Source organism: Setaria italica, chromosome I (assembly GCF_000263155.2).
Source record: "Setaria italica strain Yugu1 chromosome I, Setaria_italica_v2.0, whole genome shotgun sequence".
In the NCBI taxonomy this organism is placed as follows: Eukaryota; Viridiplantae; Streptophyta; class Magnoliopsida; order Poales; family Poaceae; genus Setaria; species Setaria italica.
In genome coordinates, this window is record NC_028450.1 from 30,308,670 (window position 1) to 30,325,931 (window position 17,262).

The following is a 17,262-nucleotide window of genomic DNA, read 5'->3' on the forward strand; positions in this document are numbered from 1 at the left end:
TATTACCAACTAAACATAAAAAAGGTTAATGTAAAAAAAATTATTTCTTGAGGCTCATTTTTGTTTCACAGCATCCTTCTAATGGGACAATGCCTGCACTTTAAGTCAGTGTTTCCCTTTCACCTTCCCTATCCATAAATATGTTTGGAAATCGTTGTGCAGGAGACCTGTGCAGAGTACAATATTCATTAAGATGTAGATTATTATGTATTTTGTGATAAACTGTTTCTATGAGCAAGAGCTGTTCTGGTTTAATCTAATTATCTCGGAGTGTACAATAGACTTTCCATTTATTGGTTTGAAGGTTTCTAGTTTGATGCCAGTTATTTATGAAATGATACCGTGTAGCAAACTTACTCGTTGCTAGGATGTAGTATTAGTTACAAACCAAAACATACAATTTTCACATTGCAAGTAACACAAAAGGCACGACCGAAATTGAGTTCCAACATCCACAAACATACAAAGAAACTTGTGTGCTCGATTTTTACATGAGCAAATACACTGCTCACATTGCTGTGCAGTTAGCCATCCTCTTTGTACTGCTTCCCCGTGCACCAATCTTGCTGTCCGTCCTGGTCAGGAACTCAGGATCCGCATAGAACATTGGAAAGACGTCGGCGTCGAAGCCATTACCACCATCCTTAGGAATCAGAGAGCGAATCGCGTCGACGCCACGCTCCAGATCCTTGGGCTTGTACCCCGTCAGCTCCTCGAGCTCCCTGCCCCGAGTCACAGCTCGCCGGTACGATGGCTTCAGCGTCCGCATCGCCAGGAACAACGCCGCCGCCGCCACGGCCGACGGCCTGAGCTCCAGGCAGCCGTAGTGGAGCAGCGACACGTTCGCGAAGTCATGCGCCCTGAACTGGAGCTCGTCGTCCTCCTCCTGGCCGTAGCCGCGGGTGAAGTGCTCCACGAACGTGTGCGCCGTGGGCCCGCCGAGACGGTAGCCGAGCGCTGCGAGCAGCGCGCGCTCCATGGCGACCACCTCCCGGCCCGCGGCGAACCTGCCGTACCGGGCGATTTCCCCGGCGTCCAGCTTGTGCACGGCGCCCTGGTCCTCGTACTTGGCCGCGGCGAAGACGGCGGCGGCGCCCAGGAGGTTGAGCCGGTGGGCGGTGGCGTCGGCGAGGGGCCGCGCCGAGAGGAACCGGTCGGCGTAGGAGACGGCGCGGTGGAGCGTGCCGGGGGTGAGGTCGTAGCGCTGGGTGAGCCCGCTCATCCAGCGGACGAGGTCGGAGCGCGCCTCCGGGCTCATCCGGCCGCCTTGCGTCGTTTCCAGGTAGTCCGGCGATGGCAGCGCCTTGGCGTCGTTCTCCTGGGCCCGGAGGATGGCCTCCTCGTTGTCGTCGTCGTAGGACGCGCACAGCTGCACGCGCGCCGGCGTGGAGTTCTTGCAGGCGCCGTCGTCGTTGCTTACCGGAGCGGCGGGAGCTGGGATCAGCCGGTGTGATACGGGCTCGTCGACGGCCGGTTGGGCGTGGCCGCTGTAGAGGTCCCATTCCCACGGCGCTGGAACCTCCATGGCAATGGCGGCGGCGCCATCAGCGTTAAATGGGTTGTCGTAGACCGGCGTGCGAGGGGAGTCGGCGGCAGGAAGCGCAGGGTAGTCGTCAAGGTTCGTTGGCCCCGTGTGCGTGTCGGCCCCGGTTGAAAACGGATAGAACACGGCCGGCGGAGGAAGACCACCCCAAGGATCGACGGCGAAGGGGTTGCCGTGCTCATGTGAGTGTACGGTGGCACCGCCGGAGAAAGGATCGTAACCGGTGAGCGGAGGATGAGCAATGTCGTCAAATCCGTAGCTGAAGGGATTGGTGGTGTGCAGCGCGTGTTCGGCGGCGCCGCCGGAGTAAGGATCGAGGCCGAAGCTGAAGGGATCGCCGCGCGGCACGTTCAAGGCGGCGCCGCCGTAGAAACTATCAAAGCCGAAGCTGAATGGATTGCCGTGCAGCGCGTGCACGGCGGCGGCGCCGGAGTAAGGATCGAAGCCGAAGCTGGAGGGATCGCCGCGCAGCGCGTGCACGGGGCCGCCGCCGCCGGAGAAAGGCCCGAAGCCGGCAGGCGAAGGAAGCGCGATGTCAAGGCCGAGGCTGAAGGGGTTGGTGTGCATCATGGCGCCGCCGCGGCCGCAGGTGGAGGGTTCGAAGCCGGGCGGCGGAGCGAGACGGGAGAGCGGGCGCGAGATGAATGCGTCCATTGCGTTCGGATGCCGGAGCACAATGCACGATAGCCTGGCGGCAGAGTGGTGGCGGTGGCGGGCGAATAGAGCGCGAGCCAATGGGTCATTGCGCTGCCCGCGCCCAACTATTTATGCACCGAGTTGGGCGAGTCCGAGTCGGTCTCAGGATTCCGAATTGGAGGCTGCAACTGGAACCCGCGTCGTGCCGCAATGCTGGCCAACCGACCTGAAGCTCCGTTTCTTCCGCTGTCCGATCCTTTTCCCCCGCTTCCGTTTCCGCACGGCGCAACGGATGAAACGCCGGCCGGCCGCCGCTGCTAGCAAGTTTTCGGAGCTTGCCGCGGCGTTGTGCAAGCGCGCGTCCGCAGCTGGCCGCGCGGCAAAACGCCGGCGATCGTCAGAGACCATGACCCTGGCTGTGGTTCAGACGAAATCAGCAGTGCGGCAGACTGATTTAGCAGATGGGTTCGCCAGCAGTACGCATTTCAGGAATCGGAGATGACAGCATCTTCGGATAAGCTGCCACAAACAAACCATAAACGCAATGCGAAAGTTATGAAGTGCAAAACACCAATTCACTCGATTAAGCATCCGAGAGTGCTGTTCAGTTCAGCACAACTCAGAAGTTCCTTTTTTTTTTCCAGTTCTGTTTTCTCCCTGTCTGAAGTCCGATTCTTTCCACGCCTTCGCATGATCTGCCGCTGCTAGCAACAGCGCCGTTGTCTCCGAAAATTTGCAGAGCGCGCATACGTAGAAGGCCGCGCCTTGCTAGATAGATGAAGGGTTCCCCGACCGGCAGCTGCACGGTGGCCGTCGTCCGAGCCCAGCATCAAGTTCAGACCACTGACCCATGAAACGGAGGTTCAGATCATTGCAGAAAACATTTCATGTGGCAGCTTCGCTCAGCATGACTTCTGCTATCGGCCTATCACTCCCTTATTTTGCTACCTTCATGCTGAACTGTTTCAGACCAGCTAAAGTTCAGGCATGACCGCTGGCTAGAGACAAAACCAACAGTGGCCAGTTGCCCACTTACCATTTCAGATGGCTTCGTCACAGAATGCACTTTAGATGTGCAGGATTCAGATAACCATAGCATACAGCATGGCTAGCACAAACAAGTATTAAGTGCAACAAGGAACTTATAAACTGTACCAGTAACTGGATTAAGCATCTCCAGGATTCAGAGATGAGGACAACAAAGTGCGTGGATTCAAGTGGCTCTCAAGCAAAATCTCCACTGGAACGTACCCAGACATCAGCATTAAGACTATTGTACGAGGAAACAGCTACACCGATTACGCTCTATGCAGTGGCATTGCAAAAACCCTGTCTATCTTAAAGACGGAAAAAAGGAAATCAGACGGCATACTGTAGCAAAACTTCCAAAACCCAGGGAGCTTTCTTCTCTGAACCCGAAACTCAAGACTCTGTGCAGCTACCATCATACTTCCCATATCTCATCATCATCATTACCCAAGGAGGAGCGCCATTTCGCCGCCCTCAAGTTCCTCATCCTCTTCCAGTAGAGCCCCCAGGGGGACGTTCTTGGGAAGGGGAGGAGGAAGCCTACTGAGGGGATTGAACCGAACCAGTATGACAGTCGAGTTGTCCAACGACTTCAGGGAACGTTGACAAAGCTGCTCACAGATGGCACGATCATTCACCCCCTGCGTGGATGACAGAAAGCACATGTTGAAGGCAATGGGGCAAAACAATTCTGGCAAAAAAATTGCTTCAAGAGAACAAAACACTATAATAGAAAACTATTATTAAACATGCTATTCTCTCAAATGTAGACCATAAAGTGTTCATCTCCCAGGAAGTAAAACTACAAATGTTTTACGTGTGTTCAATAGTAAATGTTGCTATCTTTAAGAAGAGACATTCTGTATGCACCAGATAAAATGGAGATTCTAAGGTATCACTGTCATGTCTAGCAAACAAGATGAGGGCAAAGAACTCACATTTCTTATGTAGTGGCATACAAGATCAACCACACCCTGACTAGTCATCATAGTATCCCTGCCAAAAGAACGAGAGTTGCAATTTTAGCATGGCCATAAAAATTAAATAATAAAAACAACAAATTCGTGCACATAACCTACATGGCAGATTGCAGGCTTGCATCAAAGTTGAACTTACTACTTTGTCATTAATATTCTCTCATCTTAGTAGAATTCTAAAGCAAAAATCTGGAGTATTCTAAAACTTAGCTCAATTCCTATTGTTGTACCAGCTAAGCAGCTACATTCCCCCAAAACTGACATGGTCTGAGGTTCCTTGAAGCAAGTTACCACAGATTAAATCACATAACAAATCACGAAGTTTAACTCTTCAGGGAAATTACAAACAACAACTTAAAATCCTCCCATACGAGAAATCATAAGAAAATGAAGAGGCAGGTAGCTCAGCTTCAAGAGAACCCAGTCCTAGCTGCACGCAGCTTAATTGAAGCAAAATAAATACTAATGTCTTAGACGAAACAAGTGTGCAAGCTACAAAATGTCATGAAAGAGCCAACATATTCTGTGTTAACTCTTAAACCTAGAAGAGAGAAAAAATAGCCACTTCTGTTATTATTTTGCACTGAGGACTTACCAGATAGCATCAGTTGCTACAATGAGGAACTCAACATCATGGGTTATATCCAACTAACAAAGAAAAGGTCATTGTTCCATCAGATCACATGCAGAAAACCTTGTACAAGTACTCCCTAAAACAACTTAATTACACTTACACTGCGAACTGATGGCTCACAGGTCACCATTTGTTGTTCACGAGTCAAACCACTTTTATGCTTGTATGCGAAATCACCTGAAAAGAAGCAAAAAAAAAAGTGAAATAGATTATACACAATGTCCTACTTTGTCCCCTAAAAAGTGGATTATATACAGCAGAGCAAAAGAAAATTAGAAAAAGGCTATACCAATCGCTCTGGAGACGGTTAACCTTCCATTAATCCCAGGGACACCCGCCCGTTTCCCTTCTGCTGTAGGATCCCTGAGTACTTGTCCGCCTGCTGCTTGAATTCTGTTTCTTTCAGTCTGGTTCAGTGGTTTGTGATTGGCGGATAAAACAATTGCCTAATGGAAACAAGAATAGCAATTAGACACCACGTGAAATGCATCTATTATGAAAAAAGAGGATGCAGGGGTAAGGTTCAGCTAGACATTTGACAAGAAAACAAATCACACACCTGACCATTCCTTGAGGCTACACAACGAGAATCACCAACATTTCCAACAATGATCTGGTGGCCTCTAATGACAGCTACGCATGCTGTGCTTCCTGTCTCTTGTGGTGGTACGTAAGGGTCCGTTTCCTGGAGAAAAAATATTCAAAATGATTCATTGACAGATAATACTAAAATCTTAAGAAATTAAGGGATTGCGAATTGTGGTTCCAAACACCCCCACAGAAAAGGTATCTTTTATATTCCCGGTAAAAAAAAGGCAATATGAACAAGATCATGTAGCCAGGACCTGAATAGGTGATATCTGAGGTAAAACCTTACTTCAGGCAGTAGGGTAACAAACAAGGTTCAATGGGAACTGAACAATATATCCTCCAAATCATATTTTAGCATAGAACAATGCATATCATATTTATGATGCATATAATAATATGCACAATATCCTATGGCTCAAGTTTAAATTAATCACTTCTACATATGTATGCTTAAAGAACAATCATTACCTTAATTTTGGGCACACAACAAAGAGCTCTGAGAGACTGCATCAGATTGTTACTAGTAGCAGGACGCAGTGATTCCTTCCATTCATCTGATAGTTCCAGCAGCTCATCCATTCTGCAACAAGTAGGCAGCAGCAGTCACATATTTAGTATTGGAACATGTAGCAAATGCAACTATGAGTAAGATAGACAAAATATTGGCCATTTCAACATCGAGAGCAGAAAATGGACAGAACTAGTGTAATGTAACCCATGATTTGGATCACAGTATCAGTCAACAGTCTAACCTAAAAAACACGCTCCGCATAGCATCAGGCAGATTGGCTTGATAGTCTTGATGGTTGCGAAGCTCAATATGAAGTTGTTTTGCACAAAACAATGCTACTGAAGCTCCTGAAAGAAAATAAACAGCTCAGTGCGTCTACTTATCTAACTGCTGTAGTAAATGCTGCCTATCCTATTGAAAAACTGCGGGGCTAATCATACTACTTTTTCAACAAGCTTAAAGAACAACGATAGTTTCTTTTGACGAAAAGCATCGATATTTAAATGACAAAACCAGCATGAAGACAATTTAGAAAAGCTCAATCTATATTTTCTAGCCTATTATGAATTTTCTAAGAGTTTAACCAAAACTACAAGCGATCAGTTGTGCTAATAGCTGACATGTTTGGAAATTTGTTGTAAGATGCCAATCAAGATCAAACCTCCATGGCCATCATAAACACCAAAGAAAGATGTGAGGTCATCTAGATCTGGGACAGCTGCACGCTACAGAATAAGAAGGGTAAGGGTTAGTGTTTCACCCAAATTACTAGCAAGTCAAGCATATATTTATGCAGAGCTATTCTCTCGATAATCTTCAGGACCAGTAGAATACTCACAGCATCGGTCATGGTCTCAGCCCGACCTTGCATAGCTGATGTTGCATAACTAATCCTGTCATTTTCTCCTCCTTTAGTACATTTGTCCAACGAAGGAAACGGTTGGCTGAAAGATGCACCCATAGGGATCGTTTGCTTTCCTGAAAATTTCTATTGTGAATATAACATGTAGAAATACTTTACCAATAAAAATATATAATCAGAGAAGAAATAATTGTTAAACTGCATTACATATCACACAAATACTGAGAAAGCTTGACAAAACATGAACTCAAAATATGATTAGCACAAACATGTTACTGTACGTAAACATCGAATAAAATTGCAAAATAAATATGCCAATATGCCAGTATTGCAAAGTTCAACGCTTAACATGCTATTCTCTTGGACCAGTGGGGCTGTATAATTTGCAAGAAATGAATTACGGATGCCAAGGAATATTTTAAAACAATCCAGGCAAATTACCCTATATGCTTTGTGGGATGAGTATATGAATCATAATATTGTTCAGTGCAGTAGTGTAATGTTGTACCCTAATATCCAAATGGGGAATTATAGTAAAAATGAATCATGGTTTTACTGTCAACAAAATACATGCAACTGTGAAAGGAATCTAGTTTTTATTGTTAACAAGGTAGATAAAACTACACAAGCTTCGGAATCATAAAATTACAACAACAAAGTCCAAAGTGCAAAAAAAAATGGAAACGGGCAAGTTTACGATATTATACAATGTGGAACCAGTTAGTCCTACACAAGAATCATGAAGAAACGATCACTAGATCAAAAACCCATACCAGACCCAAACTTTTGCTTGAGAAAGAAAGACAGCCTAGCCTATCAAAATTGCAGTGCACGTTACCATCAAGCAAGGATAATTAATCAAGGTAAAATCCTGTCTCAACAATGACACAGAACAGGTAAGAGCAAACACCCTACATTCTGCGCTATTGTGACAAAGAAAAATATGGCAACGAAGACAAAGGCACTGTTCAATCTCCCCGTAACAGTCACCTGATGTGTTGTAAGGAAACCGAATTAAAAAAACTTGGACCTCTCTGATGCAAGAATAAAAGAGTAGCTCCATAAACAGAGGATGAAACATGCAGATAACACGCTCTTGGCCGTTGCACAGCACATCCGTTCTCAATGTCAAGAACGAACAGAGATCACATCATCGAGTAGCAAAGCCACGTAAGGAAGCAAGAAACCAAGACGTTCTTAGCACAAAACGTCGCAGAAAATCAGGGCAGGAAGAGATTAAAGCGGGTAGAAATCAAGAGCGCCCAGTAGCCTCATGCCGATAAAAACCAAGAGCGCCCAGTAGCGTCAAGTGGGTAGAAATCACGGAACAGCAACAATAACTCGAGGAATCGAGAAACGAAACTAACGTCGTGAAAGCAAACACCCCACGTGCGGAAACTGCCACTTCTGGAGATCACCAAAACGGGAAATAAAGTGAAGAGAGAGGGAAAAACAGAAGGACTCGCAGATTGGTATCATGAGGAAATTTTCCACTTCTTTTTTTTTTGAAACGAACAATTTTCCACTTCTAGTACACAGCGAAAAGGGAAATAAGAAAGACGAGCGATGTGGAGTTGCGATTACGGTGAAGAACATCCGTGCGATTCGCATCAGGAAACAAGGGGGGGAAGAGGCATCAACAGAAAAGGACGGTGATTAGAGATCAAGGGCGCCATGTTGGAGAAGAGGAGACAACAGAGAGATCACCACGGTAGTAGGTGATCGTTGGCCTCTCCTCCAAGAAAACCCACCAGCAGCAACGACAGATGGATGGTTCTGAGAAACAAACCACAACAGAAGAATGCGCAAGAGCAAGCAAGATTGAAGAACAGAGGCGAACAGAGAGATCACCATGGGTTCTCGGTGCTCGTTCACCTCCAACTTCGTCAAAGCCAAACAGCAGCAGAGACGCACGGAAGCAACTGCAACAGCAGGAAATGGAAGCACGATCGAAGAGGGTTTAGTAAAACCCCAGAGAAAGGTCCCCAAAATTCATCATAATGAAGGGGAAAACGCACTGATTTCAAGCAGCACGCAGCCCGCACCAAAAAAACAACGGGAAAAACAGCATAGTCCAGCAACACGCCACCAAATCACCACCATCAGCAACAGCAGCAAAACGAAGATTCCGCCCCCCAAAAAACACCAACAACGAACTCGACGGATGCACAAAAGCAGGTGTGATCGAAGAACAGAGCCGAGCAGGGATCCCCATGGAATTTTGGGCGCTCGCAAGCCTCCCCCTCCAACAAAACCCACACTGAATTCAAAACCAAACAGCACCAACACGCGCACGCGCGGATGCACCCCTCAGGAAAGCAGAACACGATCGAACAAGAGCCCGGAAAACCCCACCAGAAGGGACCCAAACCCCGCGCGCGAGATAGAAAAAAACAACCGCCACGGCGCACCCCGTGAACAACGAGAAGAACAGGAAGAGCGGCACACACCAGCACGCGGCCACCGCCAACCACAACGGAGACGGACGCTTGGATCAGAGAGCAACGGGGGCGTCGTCGGAGGCGGAATGGGGTTTTGGGGGGAGGAAGAGAGGGGGCGGAGAAAACCCCAGGACGAGGAGGGGAGAGGGGTTGGGGAGGGGAGGGAGGCCGATCTCACCTTCACCTTTTGCTCCGCTGCTGGTTCTTGCTCTTGCGAAGCGAAAAGCGGTTGCGCTACGGGCATGCCGCCAACGCACCCCGCAGCCTCTTGTAGCACTCGCGTCCGTCGCCCGGACGCATCTGCGCCGTCCGTTGGCTGCACGTCTCCGGGCGCGCCTGATCGGACGCTCCCGAGCGCGCTTGCCGTGGGGCCGAGATGTCCCCCGCGCGGGCCCCACAGGATCACGACCTTCCGTGGGCGCCACTGCTGGAGAGCGACCGCGTGAAGGGGCAGGCGCGTCCGGATTGGCCGCCGCCGCGGAGGGGACGAGGACTCGGCTTCCCGGTGATCCGCGGCCGAGCTCCGCCGGCGCCGCGCTGCCCTTCCCGGCCTCCGCCATGGTTGGGCCGACCGCCGCCGCGGGGTCCATCTGCCGTGGCCGGAGCGAATGCCGCCGCCGGATTCGAGTTCAGACCCGCCCTCCGCCGCCACCTTCCCTTGCCCGGCCTCCACCTTGGCCGGAGGCCGGAACTAACACTGCCGCAGCCTGAGTCAGATGTCAAGCCGGCCGCCGCAGCCCCGCAGACTGGATTGGGAAGGGCTCGAGAGAACAGGGGACCAGGCGTCGGTCAGTCAGTCGGAATGAGCCAGGAAGAAGATAGGCCAGGTGAACCCCAATCGGTCGGGGGACATCACGTATTCACGTTGCATCATTCAATTTTCATGGATATAGTAATTTCAATTTTCATCGATATATAGTAATTAGCTTTTGAATTCAAGAGTTTCATCACTCCTACTATTGTGGAGCCCAATCAAATGCATGACATGGCACTTCACAATGACCATCAAAATTACCAGTAACTCGGTTCAGAGATACCAGAACATACTGCAAACGTGTGCTAGCATCAACTCGTTTAAGAACCTTCAAGATCCAACAGCAGAATTCAGAACAGCAAGCAAAATCTGCTCTGCAACGTACCCATCACAGCAGAAGACGCTTCTCGAGTATGAGAAAAATTGAAGGGCACTAAGACGTTATCATCCTACGCATTAGCATAAAACCAGTGGGCCTAACTCTCTCTGTCTTCGACCAAGCGTAAAAACTTCACCAGCACTGTCTGTAGCAAAACCTGCAAGATCCTAGGAGGGCATTCTTCTTCTCAAGGAAGAACTCTGTGCAGTAGCGCCGCTAAGATTTTCCCCCTTGTGCTCTCTCTGCTTGCTTCTCACGAACTCGAGCGCTCTTGATACCGTCTCGCGATCCGGAGCGGAGGGCTGCTGCCCCTCATCACCAGCATCAGACTTGATCTCCTGGTCGTCGCTGTCCTCGCTCCCCTCGGCGGCGTCGGGGGCGGCATGCTTGAACTGGATCAGCATCGCGGTCGCGTCGGGACGCGCCGGCTGTACGCGGCGCACGAGCCTCTGGCAGATGACGCGCAGGTCGGTCTCCCCCTGCATTGCTCACAGACAAAACAAAGCACATGTTCAGGGTTACAGTTTTTTCTGTCAAGGAAACAAACTGTGACAACAAATGAAATATATGTTCAAAACATGTTGTGATCTCTCAAGTGTAGGCAGCAATTCAAACGGTAATCTAAATTCAGAGGTAGATTTTTACTTGTGCGGTTGTGCCCAGTAAAGGTTGCTTCATTCGGTAGGGAATTTATTTTCATGTATCACTATATAAGCATGACAAACAGAAAAGATGAGTGAAAGACTCACGGATCCCAACTGTTCGTGTACAAAATCAACCACACCCTGAGATGTCATATATAACCTGCCAGAAAAGAAACAAGAGGCACACATAATGTCAGGTGCACTGCCTCCACAAGCTTTGAATCTCAGATAAAGGAGAAAAAAAGAAAATTGAGAAGATCTGTAAAAAACTCTAAGTTATCGTCCTTATTCTTATCCTCTGTTGTATTGTTCTTCACCGGCTAGGTGTTCCATGGGCTATATAGAAGATCGCAGTAAAGTTGAGTTCAATGTTGTACATTAGCATTATCCAATATGAGCATAAAACTATGTCAGAAGCAGATCGTATTGCACAACTTATACCACCTACTACCTCTGAATTCAGGCTCAAATCTAGAGGTTTCCTGAAGCAAGCTCTAACAGAGCAAATCAAATATATTTGACCTGTCGTCTTCAGCTAAGCCAAGCCAAGCAAATCATGATTCAATGATATCAGGAATCACTAGCTAATATAGGGAATGGAAAAATTATTTCGCGTGGTAACTTCGACCTCTCCATGGTAGTTACATGTAAACAGCTTAAAATATACCTACTCCAGAGAAATCGTGCAAAAGTATGATGATGGTAATAGTATATTCCCCAAAAGAAACCAGTTTAAGCAGCATACTGTTAACTGAACGAAAAATGTACAAATCCCTCTGGATAAATACAATTAAAACTTAAACATGAATGCAAGCTACTAACATGTGCACTTGTGTTCTACATTAATTTGTCGACCTATGGGAAAATTAACTGACAATTCACTTCTGTTATCTTTCACTAAGGACTTACCATACACCACAATTTGCTATGACAAGAAACTCGACATCATCAGTTATCTCCATCTAACAACGAAATCATCAGATAGCTCCCAACAAAACAAATCTGTACTCTGCTAAAGACAACTTTGTTTACACTTACAGAGTGAATATCTGGATTGCATATCACCAATTGTTCTTCAGGAGGCAAATTCTTGTTCTGCTTGAATACAAAACTACCTGAATCGTAAGCAAGCATAGAGATCAATTTCAGTGCAATATATTACATACAAATGACAAAAGGAAATCAGGTAAGAGTAAGACTATACCAATCGCTCTGGAGGTGGCTAAGATTCCTCGATATGCCCTGTAGCCAGGCCCTCGTAATGCTTCCACCGCAACGTACTTATCCAATTCTAACGTTCCTCCTGCTCTTTGAATTCTCCGTCTTTCACCCCGATTCCTTGGTATGTGATCGGTGGATAGCTGAATTGCCTTTTGATACAATGGAAACGAACATAATTTTTAGTCACCACCTGAATGCATTTGTTATGAAAATGATATAATAGTTATAGCCAAAATTTGACATGAAACAAATCATTCACCTGACCATTCCTTGAGGCTACACAACGACAACTTCCAACATTTCCAACAGTCACTCGGCTGCCTCTAGCAACAGCTACAGTTGCTGAGCATCCTAAATTTTGTGGTGGTATATATCCCTGAGGATGAAACACAAAGTGATGGATGAAACTGCAATTATAAAATCTTATGAAAGAGAGGGATAGCAAGGAAGAGGCTTGGAAAAACTTGAGGGGTGGTGGGGCTGTGGTAATGGATCACGCAATATTGAGCTCAAACAGAAAAGTGATCTCTCCGGTGATACCTTAAACTGGGGAGTTGGATAACAACCAAGGTGGACTCAGAACCTAATAAGAAACCTTTTGGCCTCCAACTTTTTTTTTCTCAAACACGATTTTGGCATCCAATTCAGTAAACCAAGCATAGTTGTAACATCTAATTGAAGCTAGGTTAGGTACTTAAATAAATTGTTTCCAACTCCAAAGCACATCTTGAGGAAGAACAAAATACTGCCCATATCATACCCATCCTTCCAGTTCCTTTTACAGATATATTATGCAAAATATTCAACATAAAAAGCTTTGACTAACTTCTTGAACCGCTGCATGCTTAAATAACATTCAGGAGTTGATATTTTACCCATTTGCAGTGCAAAGTGTCAATAACAATAGCTTTTATGAGACGCCTTATCCAATTTCTACTAGCAGCAGGAATAACTAATTCCATCCATTCATTTGATTGTTGCAACAGCTCATCCATTCTGCAACAAGAAGGCAACATTACGTATTTCATATTTGCAATTTCGTGTATGCAACTAATGCAAGAGTAAGATGGAGACCACATTGGCCCTTTCAACTCCTATCGTACAAAAAGGAGACAACCAATGAACCTGGAAAACACACTCCTCATTGCATTATTTAGATTGGTCTCATAGTTTGGATGGACGCGAAGCTCAATATGAAACAGTCTCGCACAAAGCAGTGCTACATCAGGTCCTGAAACAGGAAAAAGAACATTTCAGTATGGTCATTTTATCTCACTAATGTAGTAAAATGCTACCTATTGGATGAGTATTGCTATGCGAAGCTTAATCATCACTTCATGGCATGGCCAAAAAAAGGAAATGGCTTAATAGGAGAGAGCATACATTGGACAACATATTTCTCATGAGGACTTCTTTCCAGCCCCTTTCGTGAATTTTTATTCCTTGTAATTCCCCCACTTTTTCCATAACTAACTGAATTGCCTGTGCAATTGGCGCAGCTAATGTGGAATAAAAATTTGTTTTCTATACAGCTCCATAAACTAGCTAATAAACTGTGCAATTTGCGCAGCTAATCTGAAAATATAACTATAGCTAATAAACAGCTGCAACAACTCTTTTCTTCTAATTTACCCTCCCTTACCAGAGGTAGATGCCAAGTATCTTAATCATGAAGCCTAAATAAAAAATATCAAGCTATACACCAGCTCTAAGGATTCATAATTAGGTTCATCTAAGCATGCCAAATGGTACTATCATTAAAGCACTGGGTATTATGAGCATAGAACCTGAATATGAAAATTACAAGTTTAATAATAAATATCCAAAGAGAGCATGCAGACAATTTAACAAACACATGCACACTACCAACGTTTTCTAGAGGATTATGAATTAATTCCTTGAGAGTTCCTCATTGAGAAGAAAATACTGTGAGGATTTAACTGATGCTTGACATGATAAGTTATGGTAATAGAAGACATGTTTGGAAACTTAATATAAGAAGATGGCAATCAGGATCAAACCTGAATGGCCATCATAAAGACCAAAGAAAGATGTGGCATGGTCTAGATCTGGGACAAGTGCATACTGCAGAATAAGAATGGTAAATATGAGGAATATTAGGATTAGTATTTCACTCCAGTTACTAGAAAGTCAATCAGATACTTTAAAAGTACTCTCCCAATAATATTTAGAAGGGCCAGTAGATTACTCACAGCATCATCCATCTTATCATTCTGACCCTGCACAGATGATACTGCGAACTTGATTCTGACATTTTCTCCTCCAGTTGTTGATACATGCCGGCTGTTAGATGCACCCATAGCAGGGTTTGTTTTCCTGAAAGTTTCTACTGTGAATATAACATTATAGAAATACTCCACTAACAAACGAGAGAAGAAACAAAGTGTGTTGAAACTGCATTGCGGATAAGGATAAATACTCAAAGAGCTTGATAAAACATGAATTAAAATATAATTAGAATAAACATGTTACTGTATGTAGAACTAGGATTAGACTACAAAATTTAATATATAGATATGCCACTACTAGAAGTTCGACAATTAAGTGGTCATATCTAGGTACAATGGCCCTCTAATTTTCAAGCATTAATGAGGAGCACCAAGAATATTTTTGAAATGATAGATACATGCCCTGAATGTATTTTTTATGTTTATATTATGCGAAAGTAACCATAATCAGGTGCATTTATGTAGATTCTTTTGCTCCTAAGATCATAGCAAAATAAAATGAATTAAAATTTTACTGTCAACAAAAATACATAAAATTTCAGTCTTAGATCATCACAGCAAATTATAAACCGAGACAGAAAGTGAAGACTAGCAGAAAATTAGGTTTCAGTCAGTCCTAAACAAGAACCATGAATAAGATATGGACACCCTGTTCAACACATCAAATTCTCACAATGAACTCCTTTTTTCGCAAGAAGAGATGGTTGAAATTTGTAGTTCATACTATCATCAACCAAGAATAATTAAACAGGTTAAAATCCTGGCCCAAAAAATGACAATTCACACCGTCCTGGACTAGTATAACAGAGAGAAAAAATCGATCACCGGTAAGAAGGCACCATCCAAATCTTGTAATGACCAGTCACTCGATCTGGAAGAAATAACCCGCATCAAGGAACAGAAACCTCTGATACGAGAAAATCAAACAACAGTTTCACTAACAGGGAGCAAAGCATGCAGAGGTCACTGTTCCATCGCCCCACATAAAGATCGAACAGACAGCAGTAGCACATCGTTGAGTATGTAAAGAGCGACAAAAAGACTCCTAATCAGCACACCAGCCTAGGAATTAAAGCAAGAAACAAGGAAGAGACGGAGGACGGGCTGGGATCATGAACATGGAGCTCCCGAGGTCCCACTAGCATCAAGGAAGCAGCAAAGAGCAAGAGGAATCGAGGAACGGCGGTACAAATCCTCACGTCATCAGAAAAGAAAAGAGCCATCCACATGCAGAAATTTCCACTTCTGAAAGGCACCAAAACTGGGGGCACAAACTAGTAAACAAACGAGTAAAAAATACGGCAAACGAGGCAACGAACAGATTTCTCCTGGTTGCGAATTGCGATACGCACGCTGGTCCTTGCGAGAATCAGGGACTACAACAAGAGGCATCCATATAGCGAAATGGATTGCGATTAAAATCACGAGCATCGCGTCAGAGAAGAGAGACAAAACTGGGATCGATCACCTGGGAAGTAGTACTACTACCTCTCCTCCAAGGAAAACCACCACCACCAACTTCGAAATCAACGGCAGCAGCAACAGCGAAATGCTGGTCCCGTCGAAACAAAAACAGCAGCGGCGAGCGGATGGGTGCGCTCAAGCGCCAGAGAAGGCGAAACCGAGGAGGAGAGGCGAAGCAGAGGTCACCATGGGTTTATCGGTGCTCGTCAGCCTCCCCATTCTCTTCCAACAAAAACCCCCCACCAAACCAAAAGCAAACGGCAGCAGCAAAAGCACGGGTGCGACCACGCCAACGCAGAGCTCGATCGAAGAGGAGTAAACCCCCGCAAAAGTACATCCAGATTGAGAAGGAACGCGGAGCCAAAATCGCAGTGCATCGAGAACAACGAGAAGAAGAGCACGAGCAGCAGCACACCAACAAACAACATGCAACGGGACGCTTCAATCAGAGCAGGATTGAAGCGATCGAGGAATCTCACAGGGGTTTGGGGGAGAGGAGATGGAGGCGGAGGAACGCGAAGAGGAGGGTGGGGAGGGAGAGGCCGATCTCACCTTCACGGCTTCACCTTTTCCACTGCTGCCTGCTGCTCCTCTGCTCCTGCGAAGCAAAAGCGGTTGCGCTATAAGCATGCAGCGAACCGCACCACGCCACCGGCTTCGCACGACGCAGGCTCTCGTTTCCGTGGCCCGGGGCGCGACTCGTCCGTCCGATCGACGCCCGCGCAGGATCGGACGCTCGAGGAAGGCCCAGTGTGGGGTCGGGCAGTCCACATGTGACGCGCCTCGCCCTGGCCGGCCGGCACAGCTGGCGTCCAGGTGGGCGCCCGTGATTGGCTGCCTCGACCGCAGCGCGGGCCCCGCGTGACGTAAGGGAAGCAGGGATTCCGGATTTCCCGGCGCTTCCTGGGCTCCTGGCTACAGGCAGAGGCAGCCGTCTCATTTCTCGACCGCGGAGGCGCCGACGCCGTCGCACTGGGCCGACCGACGCCGCTGAAATCTCCTAACCCGGCGTCCGCCGTGGCCGAAGCGAACGCCGCCGCAGGGTTCGGGTTCAGGCTCACCCTCCCCGCCACCTTCCCCTGCCTAGCCTCCACCATGGCCGGAAGCCGGAGCTAACGCCGCCGCCCCGCAGATTGGATTGGGCGTTTGGTGGAGCCTCCACCATGGCCGGAGGCCGGAGCTAACGCCGCCGCCCCGCAGATTGGATTGGGAGTTTGGTGGAGTGGGTCGGTCGATGGGCCACGAGGCTCTTTGACTCCACGTGTAAAACTCGGACAGAAGAAAGATGGGCCATTGGGCCTCGGGTAAAGCAAGTAACTCTCGTCGT

At 46.8% G+C, this 17,262-nt stretch overlaps 2 protein-coding genes across 2 annotated transcripts; both read right to left on the minus strand.

Annotated features, from left to right (window-relative positions):
• Positions 1 to 3,321: 3,321 nt before the first annotated feature.
• On the minus strand, positions 3,322 to 10,049 carry LOC101766543 (probable protein phosphatase 2C 21). The gene is made up of 11 exons (XM_004952984.3): positions 9,403 to 10,049; positions 6,760 to 6,899; positions 6,583 to 6,646; positions 6,163 to 6,268; positions 5,879 to 5,990; positions 5,379 to 5,504; positions 5,109 to 5,265; positions 4,920 to 4,996; positions 4,781 to 4,833; positions 4,147 to 4,204; positions 3,322 to 3,849 (listed from the first exon to the last, which is right to left on the minus strand). The coding sequence occupies exons 1-11, from the start codon at positions 9,812 to 9,814 to the stop codon at positions 3,652 to 3,654; spliced, it is 1,503 nt and encodes a 500-aa protein (XP_004953041.2). The 5' UTR covers positions 9,815 to 10,049; the 3' UTR covers positions 3,322 to 3,651.
• A 167-nt stretch (positions 10,050 to 10,216) lies between these two features.
• On the minus strand, positions 10,217 to 16,637 carry LOC101766135 (probable protein phosphatase 2C 21). Its single transcript, XM_004952983.4, has 11 exons — positions 16,488 to 16,637; positions 14,436 to 14,559; positions 14,244 to 14,307; positions 13,348 to 13,453; positions 13,098 to 13,218; positions 12,482 to 12,598; positions 12,206 to 12,371; positions 12,040 to 12,116; positions 11,911 to 11,963; positions 11,107 to 11,161; positions 10,217 to 10,836 (listed from the first exon to the last, which is right to left on the minus strand). Exons 2-11 carry the CDS (start codon positions 14,541 to 14,543, stop codon positions 10,525 to 10,527), a joined length of 1,179 nt encoding a protein of 392 aa, XP_004953040.1. The 5' UTR covers positions 14,544 to 14,559; positions 16,488 to 16,637; the 3' UTR covers positions 10,217 to 10,524.
• Positions 16,638 to 17,262: the final 625 nt, after the last annotated feature.